Source organism: Conger conger, chromosome 5 (genome assembly GCF_963514075.1).
Source record: "Conger conger chromosome 5, fConCon1.1, whole genome shotgun sequence".
Taxonomy (NCBI): Eukaryota; Metazoa; Chordata; class Actinopteri; order Anguilliformes; family Congridae; genus Conger; species Conger conger.
In genome coordinates this window covers 35183022-35196465 of record NC_083764.1, presented here as the reverse complement: position 1 = coordinate 35196465, position 13444 = coordinate 35183022, and the positions used below count along the sequence as shown (strand labels likewise).

The window sequence follows — 13444 nt, the reverse complement described above, 5'->3', positions numbered from 1 at the left end:
GTCCCTTGTTTGGGACCAAGAAAAAGGTGCAAAAAGGGTGTTTTGGGGCCATGGACATTCTTTGTTTATAGATATGTGGCATCGCTACAGAAACAGCTGAGACTCCAATAACTTCTGGTCCCCTAAAATGGAGGGACTATGTATAAATAGCCATGTAATTCCAACATGGATCTCTCGATATGGATGTAAATATCCTCAAATTAAAAATTTCAAATCCAATGTGCTGGAGCACAGAGCCAAAAGAACAAAAATTGTACCACTGTCCCAATGTATATAACTGAGCACTTTATTAGGAACGCCTATGCACCTCCTTATTCATGCCATTTTCTAATCAGCCAATCATGTGGCAGCAGTGCAATGCATAACATCATGCAGATATGGGTAAGGAGCCTCAGTTAATGTTCACGTCAACCATCAGAATGGGGAAAAATGTGATGTCAGTGATTTTGACCATGGCTCAATTGTTGGTGCCAGACTTGAGTATTTCTGAGTATATCAGGTTTGAGTATTTCTGTAACTGCTGATCTCCTGGGATTTTCATGTACAACAGTCTCAGAATTGTGCAAAAAACATCCAGTATGTGGCAGTTCTGCGGATGGAAGCACCTTGTTGATGAGAGAGGTCAATGGAGAATGGCCAGACTGATTCGAGCTGACAGAAAGGCTACGGTAACTCAGATAATCACTCTGTTCAATTGTGGTGAGCAGAAAAGCATCTCAGAATGCACAACACGTCGAACCTTGAAGCGGATGGGCTACAACAACAGAAGACCACGTTGGGTTCCACTTCTGTCAGCCAAGAACAGAAAGCTGAGGCTGCAGTGGGCACAGGCTCACCAAAACTGGACAGTTGAAGACTGGAAAAACGTAGCCTGGTCTGATGAATCTCGATTTCTGCTGAGGCATTCTGATGGTAGGGTCAGAACTTGGCTCCATGGACCCAACCAACCTTGTGTCAACAGTCCAGGCTGGTGGTGGTGGTGGTGGTGTAATGGTGTGGGGAATGTTTTCTTGGCACAGCCTATTTGAGTATTGTTGCTGCCCGTGTGCATCCATTCACTGCCACAACATACCCATCTTCTAATGGCTACTTCCAGCATGATGGTTTCATGAACATGGCAATGTGTTCAATGTTCTTCACTGGCCTACTCAGTCACGGGATCTGAATCCAATAGAACACCTTTGGGATATGGTAGAACGGGAGATGGGTAGCATGAATATGCAGCTGACAAATCTGCAGAAATTGCGCAATGCGATCATGTCAACATGGAACAGAATCTCAAAGGAATGTTTTCAATATCTTGTTGAATCCGTGCCACAAAGAATTGAGGCTGTATTGAGAGCAAAGGGATGCCCTACCCAGTATTATTATAGTATTCCTAATAAAGTGTTCAGTGAGTGTATGTATATATATATATACACACTCAGTGAGCACTTCATTAGGTATTTATTACTTATTTTTTATACTTCTACTACTGTAGCCTATCCACTTAGAGTTATGATGCATTGTGATGCATCAGAGATGCTCTTCTGCATACCACTGTTGTAATGTAAGGTTATTTGTGTTACTGTCAGCTTTGACCAGTCTGGCCATTCTCCTCTGACGTCTCTCATTAACAAGGTGTTTCTGTCTGCAGAACTGCTGCTCACTGGATTTTTTCTTTTTTCTTTTTGTCTAGAGACTAAGATACTCAAACCACCCTGTCACCCAATCATTCCATGGTCAAAGTCACATTTTCACCCCATTCTGATGGTTGATGTGAACATTAACTGAAGCTCCTGACCCCTATCTACATGATTGTATGCATTGCTCTGCTGCCACACTATTGGCTGATTAGATAATCACATTAATAAGTAGGTATAATATAGTAAAAATGTTCCTAATAAAGTGTTTGGTGAGTGTATATATATACACGCACAGTGAGCAGTTATTAGGTATTTATTAGACTTATTTAGGTAGACCTGAGAGACAGCATCTCTGAACACACAATGCATCAAACCTCTAAGTGGATAGGGTACAGCAGCAGAAGAAAAATAAGTAATAACATTAAGTTTAATAAATATCTAATAAAGTGCTTGGTGAGTGTATGTATATGCAGATAAATCCATACATTATTAATCCATATGGTACTCCTCTGGGCTATACCACCCATGCCATTATTGCTGTATTATTTTGACTTCTTGTGTCTATCCAGATTTTTATGTCGAATGAGCCTTCCAAATATCCCTCTAACCATGTGGTAAGTGCTCACATTATGAGCTCCTTCTGCACCCCAGACTTTGCCAGTGTTTACAAAGACGCATTTCCAGCGTCATAAGATGAGCCACCCTGCCCGGAGCAATCTTAACTGCTACTGGGAATCCAGCCATCTCCTCAAAAGCATGTGTAATAGCCCAGAACATGATCTAACAGATCTACTAGCCCAGTGTTTTAGAGCTGTTCGCTCTTTTCAGGCCGTTTCGTTCTTCAGTACTACAGTTGCCTTTTCTTTTAGGTTTTCATATGTCATGTCAAACAAAAATATTGTGAAATTCATGCATTTAGAGTTTAACTTTAAGATACCATCTGGCCTTCTGTAAATAAAGCACATGCTCTACATTTTATCATATTGCACTACACTTTGAGAAATGTTAGCTGGAACATGGCTGTTGTGAGTAATTAGAAAGTTATGTGGTCAGTGCTCTATGTTATGCTGTATATTCGCATAATTTTCTTTCTTGACATTTTCTTGACAATCTGTTTTCTTTGACATTGAGGACAGTTGTGTGTCTTAACATGGTGGGAAGGGATATTTTTCTCTCAACTCCTGCCAAATAAAGTAAGTAATCCACAAATACAGCACTGTGCAGAAGTCTTAGGCCCCCTAGACTTTATTTTATATATGTTTATTTACTGTGACTTCTCCAACATGCTTGGAACGACCTGCTGATTGTCTTATAGAACTGCAAGACAGCGTTGGCTATATCAGAGAAGTGATGCAGTTTTAATGCCGAAGGGTGGTCCCAGAAAATGTAGATTTGATTCAGTTTTGAACTATTCTGCCAAATTACTAAAAATGTAATGTAAAATGTATGGTACGTTTATTTAGGACCTTTCATTTAATTATTTTTTGAAAGAATCTTATCTGTACAGAATGTTATACACATGCCTAAGACTTTTGCACAGTACTGTATATCTGCTAATAAAGGCAACAAGGTAAATATTTGGGACATTGTGAATGTGTAATATGACAAAAGAAGTAAGAACTTTCATATGAAATAAGTAACGGATCTGCAGGGGAAAAAAAACTCTTTTTTAATCTACATACACATTGAAATGGACAGTATATGCAAAATGAAGACTCATACAATGAGTGAAAGTTTGCTGTACGCGATTTGCTTGCCAACCAAAAACCGGTACATCTCAAAGGGTCTTAAAACACCCAGTGATAACTGTATTAGGTAGAACTGTACACCAGCTTGTTAATGCAAATATCAGCCAATCAAGTGGCAGCAACCCAATGCATAGAATGAGGGGTGGTCAAGAGGTTCATCTGTTTTTCAGGTCAAATGTCAGAAAATGGATTGGGTCTTTTGCCTGAATTCTTTGCAATTAAATGAGAAAAAAATCATCACCTCTGGTTGATGTGCTCTGGCTGGTTGACTTTTGCATACAAAAGTCATGTTAGGCACATGTTCGCATCACAAGCAGTGGGTTTGTGTTTGTGTATGTTTTGGTTTGTGTGTGTGTGAGGATATTCCTTCGCAATTCAGCAGCATCATGCTCCCAATTGAATCTTTTTTGAATAATCTCCTGAGCGTCGTCACTGTGCTACTAGCTTGCAGAGACCCAGGCAGACTGGGGTTTGTGTCCAAGGCCTGCAGGCTGGCCTGTCAGCTGTCACTTTGCTAACACAGCTTGTCGCTGCCCTCAGCGGCTGTCCTAGACCGCCCCTCCTCAAACACACTTTAAGGCAAGCAATTATCAGCTGTGCTGGACTGGGTTCACAACCAAGTCTTCTTTTTGTTCTAACAAAATGGCCTGAAATATAGATTTCCAGTTTATCCTCTTTCTTTCTTTTTCTGCTAAGCTTTTGTCTACTTGTGTAAAGGTGTTAGTAAATGCCTAGGATCATGCTGTAATAGATTTTTCTGCTGATCATGGGAGGATCATGCACTCACTGAGCACTTTATTAGGAACCGTAATACTCCTGTCCACCTACTTATTAATGCGATTATCTAATTGGGTAATCGTGTGGAAACAGTGCAATGCATACAATCATGCAGATACAGGTCAAGGAGCTTCAGTTAATGTTCACATCAACCCTCAGAATGGGGAAAAAATGTGATCTCAGTGATTTTGACCGTGGCATGATTGTTTGTCCCGGACAAGGGTGGTTGGAGTATTTCTGTAACTGCTGATCTCCTGGGATTTTCATGCACAACAGTCTCTAGAGTTTACAAAACAAAAAACATCCTGGAAGCAATGGTTCTGTGGGCAGAAACGCGTTGTTAACGGAGAGGTCAGAGGAGAAGGGCCAGACTCGTCGAAGCTGACAGGAAGGTGACAATAACCACACATGACAACAGTGGTATGCAGAAGATCATCTCTGAACACACAATGCATCAAACCAGTGGATAGGCTACTTCAGCAGAAGACTTAAGTAGAATACCTCTTTCCAGTTTTTATTTCAGATGGAATAATGGCCTTTTATTTAGAATTTCAAGGCCAAAGGCCATGTCCGTAATTGCAGTAATTTTAATGGACACACCCAAATAGGTAAATTTGATTAACTATTGCTTCACAATTAAGTTAGGGACTACAGATGGTACACACTAAATGTAACATTAATTGCAGGTACAGTACAGTAAGTTTTTTGTGTTTTTCAGGAGCAACAAGGGTGCGACAGAGCAACAGACCAAGGTTTCTACAATCACAGAAAGAAATTGTGTAACAATTTAGTTGCCTTCATACCACAGATATGTTATTGGGGTGCACTGCGTGCTGCAATGGGAGAGGGAAACGAGCAGTGTGCAAGGTCCAGGACTGCCATACTGGCACATGCACACATAAGGTCATAAATATTTTCGGGGCTCCAGCACATTTGCCCCTCTGGAGAAAAAGTTGGCAATGTTTCCCCCATGGTCTACTGCTGACCAAGCCTGCCATTCTACCTGTCCTGTGTTGCCCACTAGTGCTCATGTAATGGGAAGCATGCTACACCTAAATAAAAAATCTAGACGTTAAAATCTGTAGATTATAATGCATATTTTCCCTGGGATTGACCACTGGTGGTTTTGCCAGGTGCACCACTCAGTGTGCACACAGAGACATTCACTAGAGAGGAATCCAGTATGCACTTAATTACAGTATTTGTGCTAGTTCTAGCCTACGTTTGCGGAATTGTGATAATTAAGAATAATTTCCTTCCCAAGGATGCTTTAAGATTGATTGAAGTTGTGATTTGATGCGATGAGTAATTTATTCAATAAAGCAGTGGCATGTTTACAATCCATAGACATGCATACCATATGTAACTCTACAGGAAAGCATGCCCTCAGCCAACCTAAGCAGTGGAGCACGTGGAAGTATGGCTGCTGTGTGCAAAAATGCTTTCTGCCCATTGACTTCATTGTAAAAAAAAAAAACTGATTTACGAACCAAAAAAAAAGTTTTGGACCTGTCTCCAATCTCTTGTCTGAGGCCTGGAAGAATAAAATGTGTAATAAAAATACTGAGGCTTGCTATAGCTAGCTAGTTAATAATATGACAAACACAATATCATGTTAGCTTTATAATAGACTGTGTTTACTGCATAGCCTGTAGCTTGTTAGCTAAACGGCAGCAAGGTAAGCCGTTCAGCTGCCAATTCTATGTAAATTTTTCTTAAGAAAATCATTCTTATATCAATCATTCTTATGGAAATTTGTGTGTTCTTTCTCTGAGATTTTAGCCGTGGTACACAAAAGTATTTCTCATTAGCTGGCTAACACTCCATCCATTCTCTGTCACACATCTACCCAGTTCAGTTTGCCATAGTTTTAGCTAACAAGATAATATGAACTTACTAAAACTACTATGTAGCTATAAAGCTAAGCTGAAATCGTATACTGCTGTTAATTCTATCAATAACCTGCTAGCAAGCCTCAGCGATTTGACCTGTTTGGGTCAGATTGATTATTTTCATATGTCTTCAAAACATGAATATCAATGACTTAAAGGTACAATAAGTAATTTCTGACTCCTAACGGTCAAGAGAGGAATTACAGCAACAAACACCCTCAAACCACAACATGCACTGTTTTGGAAAGTTGACAGGGACAAACGTGACTGCTATATTTTCGTAGTATTCTAGGAAGAAAATGTTCACAGAACAGGTGACTTTATGAAATGTTTTGTCTCTTTGAAGTTTTCATTTTAGCTAACCAACTATATTATGAGCAAGCAACTTATTTGGCTATGGATATGATAGTGTACCACAAACGATTCAACTGCAACTTACAGTTTGAGACAAAGGTTTAGGTAAACACGCATGATTGAACATGTAAAGAGATAAAAGGAGCTGCCCAAATTGCACTCCAGACAAGCGATCACTGAAACTGTGTATAGGCTACTATTGCTTATTATCCATTATTATACATACATACATATCATATTATACATATTATACATATCTAGTTATAAAGCGATACCAGTTAATTATGGGTAATATCAAGCAATTGAGCTAGCTATTAGTTAGCTTGCCAAATTTACAAATATCCACCTGAGGCTCGCAACACTTGCAATTTATGTTCGTGTTGCCGCAGGTTGATATTTGTAAATTCGTCGAGCTAACTATGGCTAATTTGCTTGTTGCTACCGATAGTGAACTGGTATTGTTTTATAACTAGATATGTAGTCTTCGCCTGGATAATTTCGCCTGGAGTTTCACTGATAACTTGTCTGGAATTTCATTTATTGATAAAAATTATTAATATTGATAGTTGATAATGGTATATCCACATGGCTGATGTTTGAACACATCCCTTAAGCCGGAAAGCCCTTTATGGGGGCTGTTAAGGTGTTTCTTTGTGCTAATGAACATCAAAAGGCACATGCGTCCAACTTTACGAACAATTGAAATTCATCATCTGATACAACTGGGATACGCACAAAATCTCATTTTTGCCTGGTTTTGTGAACTGTGAACGGATTCTCTCTCTTTGTGTCCTTTTTCCAGTCCCTCTGCCAGTGTCACCCAGCCGGAATCAGTCGCCATTCATCGCTCAACCTGCCCGACTTCCTGTCCGAAGAAGCCAGGTCCTTGTTGCAGCAGGTAGGTGGGGGAAGCGTGCTGCTCCTTTCCCCATTTTCTTCGGGGCTGTATGACAAAATATTTTTCCATTCTGGTGAATAAGATGATCAAATATTGTTTGTGTAGAAGGCATAGGAAAGACGAGCGCTATATGGGACATCCACATGGAAATGTAGTAATTACCCCCAGTTACCATTGCAGCAGGCATGTGTTTGCATGCACACTGTCAATTTGCCCTTTAAAGTTGCTGCTTACCTCCATATATTTCATCCCTCTATGGCATTTAGATTGCCTGACCAGTCCCTTGCATTGTAGTGGGTTTGGATGAGTCAGTCAAAGGAAACAGGACGCGAACATGAATGAGGCTATAATAAGGGAAAGGGGGAATGTTGCTTCCCAAGACTGTGATCCAGGATTGAAGAGTTTGATGCCCAAACTGAAGATGAAAATGACAGACATTTGCGTAAGCACTCCAAATGTGTCTCTAAAAGCACAGAGCACTATGAATGGATTTTTGATGGTTTCGACTTTTACGCCTCACAGAAGCTGGCATTCAGGTATTGAAAATGGTTTCTTTAATGAGAGAAAGATTTACTTATTACAAGAATGGTATGTCGTTAATTGGATGTCATGAAAACACTTCGTAATGAAGGAGCAGGGCGGATATTTTAATAAACTAGCTTCTCTGTCTGGCATTTCAAGCTGTATTTCAAGGTTGGTGAAGAAGAAAGGCTAGGAAGCAGAATCTCAGTGTTAGGGATCACCATGGCAAATTCTGCATGCTGTGTATAGTTGTAGTAATTACTCATTGAAAGTGCCACATACTTGGATTTTGTAATCTCTCATTGATCACCATTTGGTAACACTTAATAAGGTTTCATGAATTGGAATGAACTAATGTAGTCTCACTAACTGCTGATGAGTTTATCTCTACTGCTGTGTTGTATTTGAACATCATGAATTCATGTTATAAACTATGTTAGTTAATGCCTATTTCTATTGAAATGAAAAAACAGCTAGTGTATTTGTGAATGCTTTACTAATTACATGTTTGACCTATGGTTTGCTAATGTACAAATAGTAATGCAATTATTACATTAGTTAGTAGTTAATACATTAAATAATGAAAAGTGAATTTCATGCTTCCATTTATTTGTACAGAATAAATGATGTGCAGGGTGTCTGGCTTACAGTGCCAGTATTTGCCCTCTGATCTTTAGACAAAGTGTAATGTCAGACCAAGGGAAAACGCCCAACCTCACCCCTGTAAAAAAAATGAATAAAAAAGAATTGCTCCCTTGAACTTAATAACTGGTTGCAACCAAATGCTTCCTATAATTTAATATCAGCCTTATTTCCTTAATGCCAAGCATAATGGGACCTGTGTCTTCTGAATAGTTCTGCTTTTTGACTCATCTGTCCATAGAACATTATCCAAAGTAGCTTTTAGGTCATCCAGGTGAGACGAGCATTGGTGTTTCTCGTGAGTAGCAGTGGTTTCTGCCTTGCTACTCTACCATGAATCATATTTTTGCCCCATCTCTTTCTTATTGGGAGTCATGAACAATGAACCTAGCTGAGGCTAGAGAGGCCTGCAGTTATTTGGATGTTCTTTTGGGATCATTTGTGACTTTCTGTAGGAGTTCCAAGTGTTCTACATGGAGAGGCCTAGTCAAAATCTTACACATGAACCCAATAGAGATGCTGAGGCAGGGCCTGAAAGGAGCAGTTCATACATGAAAACCAATTTGTCTGAATTCATGCAATTCTGCAAACACAAGTGGGCTAAAATGTCTCCACAGGGATGTGAAAGAAAAAATTCTAGGTCGGATTTGGTTGCATTTATTGCTGCTAAAGGTGGTGTAACCAGTTATTAAGGGGCAATTACTTTTTCACAGTGGTGTTTTGGGTGTTTGATAACTTTTTCATAAAATAAATGGAATGGTAATTTTTAAAGTGTGATTTGTGTTTACTCTGGTTCCCTTTGTCTAATATTACTTTTTGTCTAAATGGTAAATGGACTGCATTTATATAGCGCTTTTTCCAGCAAACTAGGGCTACACAAAGCACTTTACAATTAATGCCTCTCACCTTCAGCTACATTTAACTAATGCACTTGTGCTGCAAGCACAGAGGGCCTGGGCATTTCATGATAGCTGGAGGTTTTATTATAGCTTAGGAAACCCAAATTTGTATGTGTTACAGAGCAATAGGGATAACATTTCCAGTCTGTCTCTTTAGTATCACAATTACAATGATTTGATTTGTTTCTGTGTCGTTCATAGCTTCTGCAGTTCAATCCTCTCGAGAGACTTGGGGCGGGGGTAGCTGGAGTGGAGGACATTAAATCCCACCCGTTCTTCGCCAAAGTGAACTGGCCAAAATAGCGTGAGGACGCCTGGGTCTCTGTACCTGAAGTGGCAGCCCCGGCGCACCACACAGGGTATGCGGGTCTTCCAGGGCACTGTGATAGCTGAAAGGGATTCTCAATGCCAACAAAGTGGAACTTTTCACAGAGGCAGACCCCCACACTACTCCACAAACTATACTGGGAACAGATCTCCACACCAATAAATAAACTGCGCGGCATTGATATGAAATTGCATCGTCCTATGATATTGTAAATGGCAAGCCATATTCAATTAACATCATTATGAGCTATTTCGAGAAGTGAACCAGAACTTAAGTACACTTACACTTTTTTGTTTGTTTGTTTGTTTGTTTGTTTTGTTTATGCAAGTTATTCTTGATCTTTTGGTCATTTTTTCCCCCAGTTGCAAGATAAGTCTGTTGGTGGTATGGTTTACAAAAACATTAGCCAATGAATTACCTTCATATAACTTTGCCTAAAATGGGGAGAAACGTGACGAGACCAAAGATGGAAATAAAGACAGGAGGGGCTTGCTTCTGCTCACCTGTATGCATGTACATTATTGGCACTTGTATACACATTTACCTCTATGCATATATGCTTTTACATATACATGCGGGCACATACATGCAGACACATCACAAACCCCTTTAACACCTGTTTGCACATATGCCTTTTCACACCTGTATATGCCTACACCTTTACCATCTGTATGCCTGCAAATTTCACATCAGTTTGCACCTACAGTGCACGTTTCACACCTGTATATGCCTGTAACATAAGTGCAATATTATGTTTAAGTGAACTATAGTAAAGTTGTCATGCTACGTGTCAATATTTGTCTGATTTATCAGGGCAGACGCATTGTGCACAGACTAACTCTGCTAGACACGTTATTGAGTTATTATCTGCTCATTAGTAGTGGCAACAATTCTACACGCATCATGTTGAACAAGGTGTATGCATATTGTAAAAGCTGGTGGATGCGGTATGCATATTACTTTCACCCGGGGAATTTGTGCTTGCTCCTTTGGCACTTCAACGCCCTTTCCAAAACACATTCTGTCACATGCTTTGTCTTTTGAGTAACAAATCTCACCATGTCCTTTTCTTAGAAATGTAATTCCTTGGTGAATAGCAAAAGGAATTAATAAGGCTGTATAATGAAGAAAGAAAGCTAGCAGCCTTCGGTTCGATTGTCAATGTGAAGGCTGCAGTTTGACTGAATAGACCTGAGATTTGAGGTCCGGCATTCAATCACCAGAATTGCCCAATAAACAAATGCTACATGCCACACTTATAAACCCGTTTTAAAAATAGCTAGGTATTTATTTTTACTGGGGGAAAAAATGCTGGAACTGAGACTGATGTCTTGTGGAGGAACACCTTCTGTAAAATGCCCATTAGCTGGAGGTGTTATTGCCATTTTGACATTGACAGTAATTACATTAGGTGGTTATTTAGCTATTTCTTTAATCTCACATTGCTTGACTGGGGCATGCATTTTATCCCTGTTGGATGTGTGGATCTTGGGTGGTGCAGGGGGCTACTGAGGTGCAAAATTATGCAAAAGAGTTTAATTGTTCCATTGAACAAATCAAATAAAATGTAGAGTGAAGGCAGTATTTCAGATGAGAGGCAGAACAGACTGTTTAGCATATCATTGTTGTTGTCATTTTATTTTGTTTTAGATCTCAGAGTGTGCAACGGCAAAAGTAAAGCATCTGTTACAGACAAGTCTGTCTGCAAGACAACATTTAGCTGGTGCATGTTGCCAAAACTGGCAGAGATGGTAGGCATCACACATTTTTATTGAAGCCACCTTTTTTAAAAGATGAAAAATGTGTAATATGTCTGCATCACACTTTTTCAGGGGAAGAGAATTGCTCAGTATTTCAAATTGTACTGCGCAGTCTCATGTATGCCTGCACCTAGTGAATTTCCACCATTACTGGTTCCATAGCCTACAGATACCACAGGCTAATCCCAGGCCAGTGTGCACTAATATGTGAAATGAAAAACGTAAACTATTTCTGTTGGTTAAAGCTGAAATTGTGATATAGAAAGATTAAAATGTTATGAAAGAAGCTGTAAAACCTGTTTTATAATGTATATTTTACAATTATTTTGGTAGCGTGATGAAACATTCTATTAGACTGTATGAACAGAATTGTGTGTGGTAAAAGCAATGCATATACTTGCACTTCAGAACAGAAATAGTCGAATCTTAGATATTTATGAATATTTAAAAATATAGGATAGTGTCTCTGTGCCAATATTTACATTTAATGAGAGGTGATTGCAGACATTGCAGAAAAAACTGCATGCCAGAACATTTGGTGCACATATTGTGGTTGAAAGAAGTCTGAAATACTGAAATGTAGTAATTGCATTTTAAATGTTTTTTATTTCCTCAAGGTTTTGAATCCTCTTTAGCTCTTCAGCTGAAATTAGGGTTATGAAAATTTGTGTGTTGAATAAAGACCCTTTAAAGAACTAAATGAAACAAACCGAGCATTGAGTGTGATTTTAAAGTGTTATGAAAGGACGCATGACAAAAGAGGTGTGTGTGTGTCTGCAAGCGTGCGCGCGTGTGTGTGACAGAGACAGAGAGATTATCCTTGGAAATCATTTAAGTAAAAATTTGATTTTATAACTCCATAAAGTGGTGTATGATAAAATGAATGTTGGGCTCACTTTTATGTAGGATGCCGCTTGTATTGGAAACCTTGGTGTTCTCCTGCAATGTCAATCCTGTCACCTTCGTGATTTGTCTATCCATTGGTTTAAAACAAGAGACTGCATATGATTAATTGAATTATTTTAAGCTTAAAGCCACATGCATGACAGAACATAACATGAGTGAAACGTTTCAGCGTTGCGTGGGAAAACCACTGCAAACACCCCCACTGCAATATACCGCTGCAGTATATTTATGAGTGATTTGAAAGGACTGAAATTATGAATAAAATGTGTGTCAATTTTCTGGAGCCGAAGGTGGTCAGCATCAATTTTTTTCTGTGTCCGTTGTGATTAATGGTGATTAACTGATTCAAAAGCACATTGCCAAAGAAAAAAATCTAAAGTCAAAGCTGGTTTCCTGAACTCTGGTCCTCTGCCGCCCAGTGTTGTTTGAGAGTCAGACTCACTTTTATATTGTAGTTATGAAATATGAAGTGCACGTCATTCACACATTTTGGGGAGTGAATGATGTGACCTCAGACAAGGATAAGTGCATTTTGTTATGACTCTATCTGTGTACAGTGCTTCATTTACTCCAGTTCTCCTGTCACAGAAGAAAAAGGTATATATGAATTACAGCTGAACCATTCATGGGTTTCAATCAAGTGGCCAAATAGTTGTGGTCGCCATATTGATGGCAGACGGTTGTAAGCAATCTACTTCTGCAAAGATATAAACCACCATCATTTCGGTGGATGTGAATATAGTTCATTAAGTAAATACAATTTGCCCCTCTTCTCTTTTGGCATGGCATTGTTTTTGCTTTCCTTTGTAATTATACAGATGTAATTATTGTTGTAAGGTTGCATGGCGCCCCACCCAGGTAAATGGCCACCAGTTGCCACTGTTTGCAGGTCATCTGTGGTAGCATGAGGTGTTGCATATGGGCAACTGGGGTAAAGCCACTCTTTGTTGATGGGGTAATTTAAATGGCAATCATGGACTGGTAATAATTCCAACTCACAATAATAACACAATCGTAAAGTATGTTGTTCATAATTTTATTTATGATAGGAGCTGGGTACAATTTGCGGGATTAGTGTCATGAGAATAAGATA

General features: G+C 39.3%; 1 protein-coding gene across 4 annotated transcripts in view; it reads left to right on the top strand.

The window, feature by feature from the left end:
* Positions 1-13444, top strand: part of rps6kc1 (ribosomal protein S6 kinase polypeptide 1) — a 122434-nt gene that overhangs the window by 100992 nt on the left and 7998 nt on the right. For 3 of the 4 annotated variants that reach the window (XM_061242327.1, XM_061242326.1, XM_061242325.1), the window contains 2 exons: positions 7199-7294; positions 9559-12154. In XM_061242327.1, coding sequence (XP_061098311.1) covers positions 7199-7294; positions 9559-9660 — 198 coding nt within the window. In that variant the 3' untranslated portion in view covers positions 9661-12154. Of the gene's footprint in view, positions 1-7198; positions 7295-9558; positions 12155-13444 lie in introns of those variants that run through there. The other variant, XR_009708768.1, reaches the window with a different exon arrangement.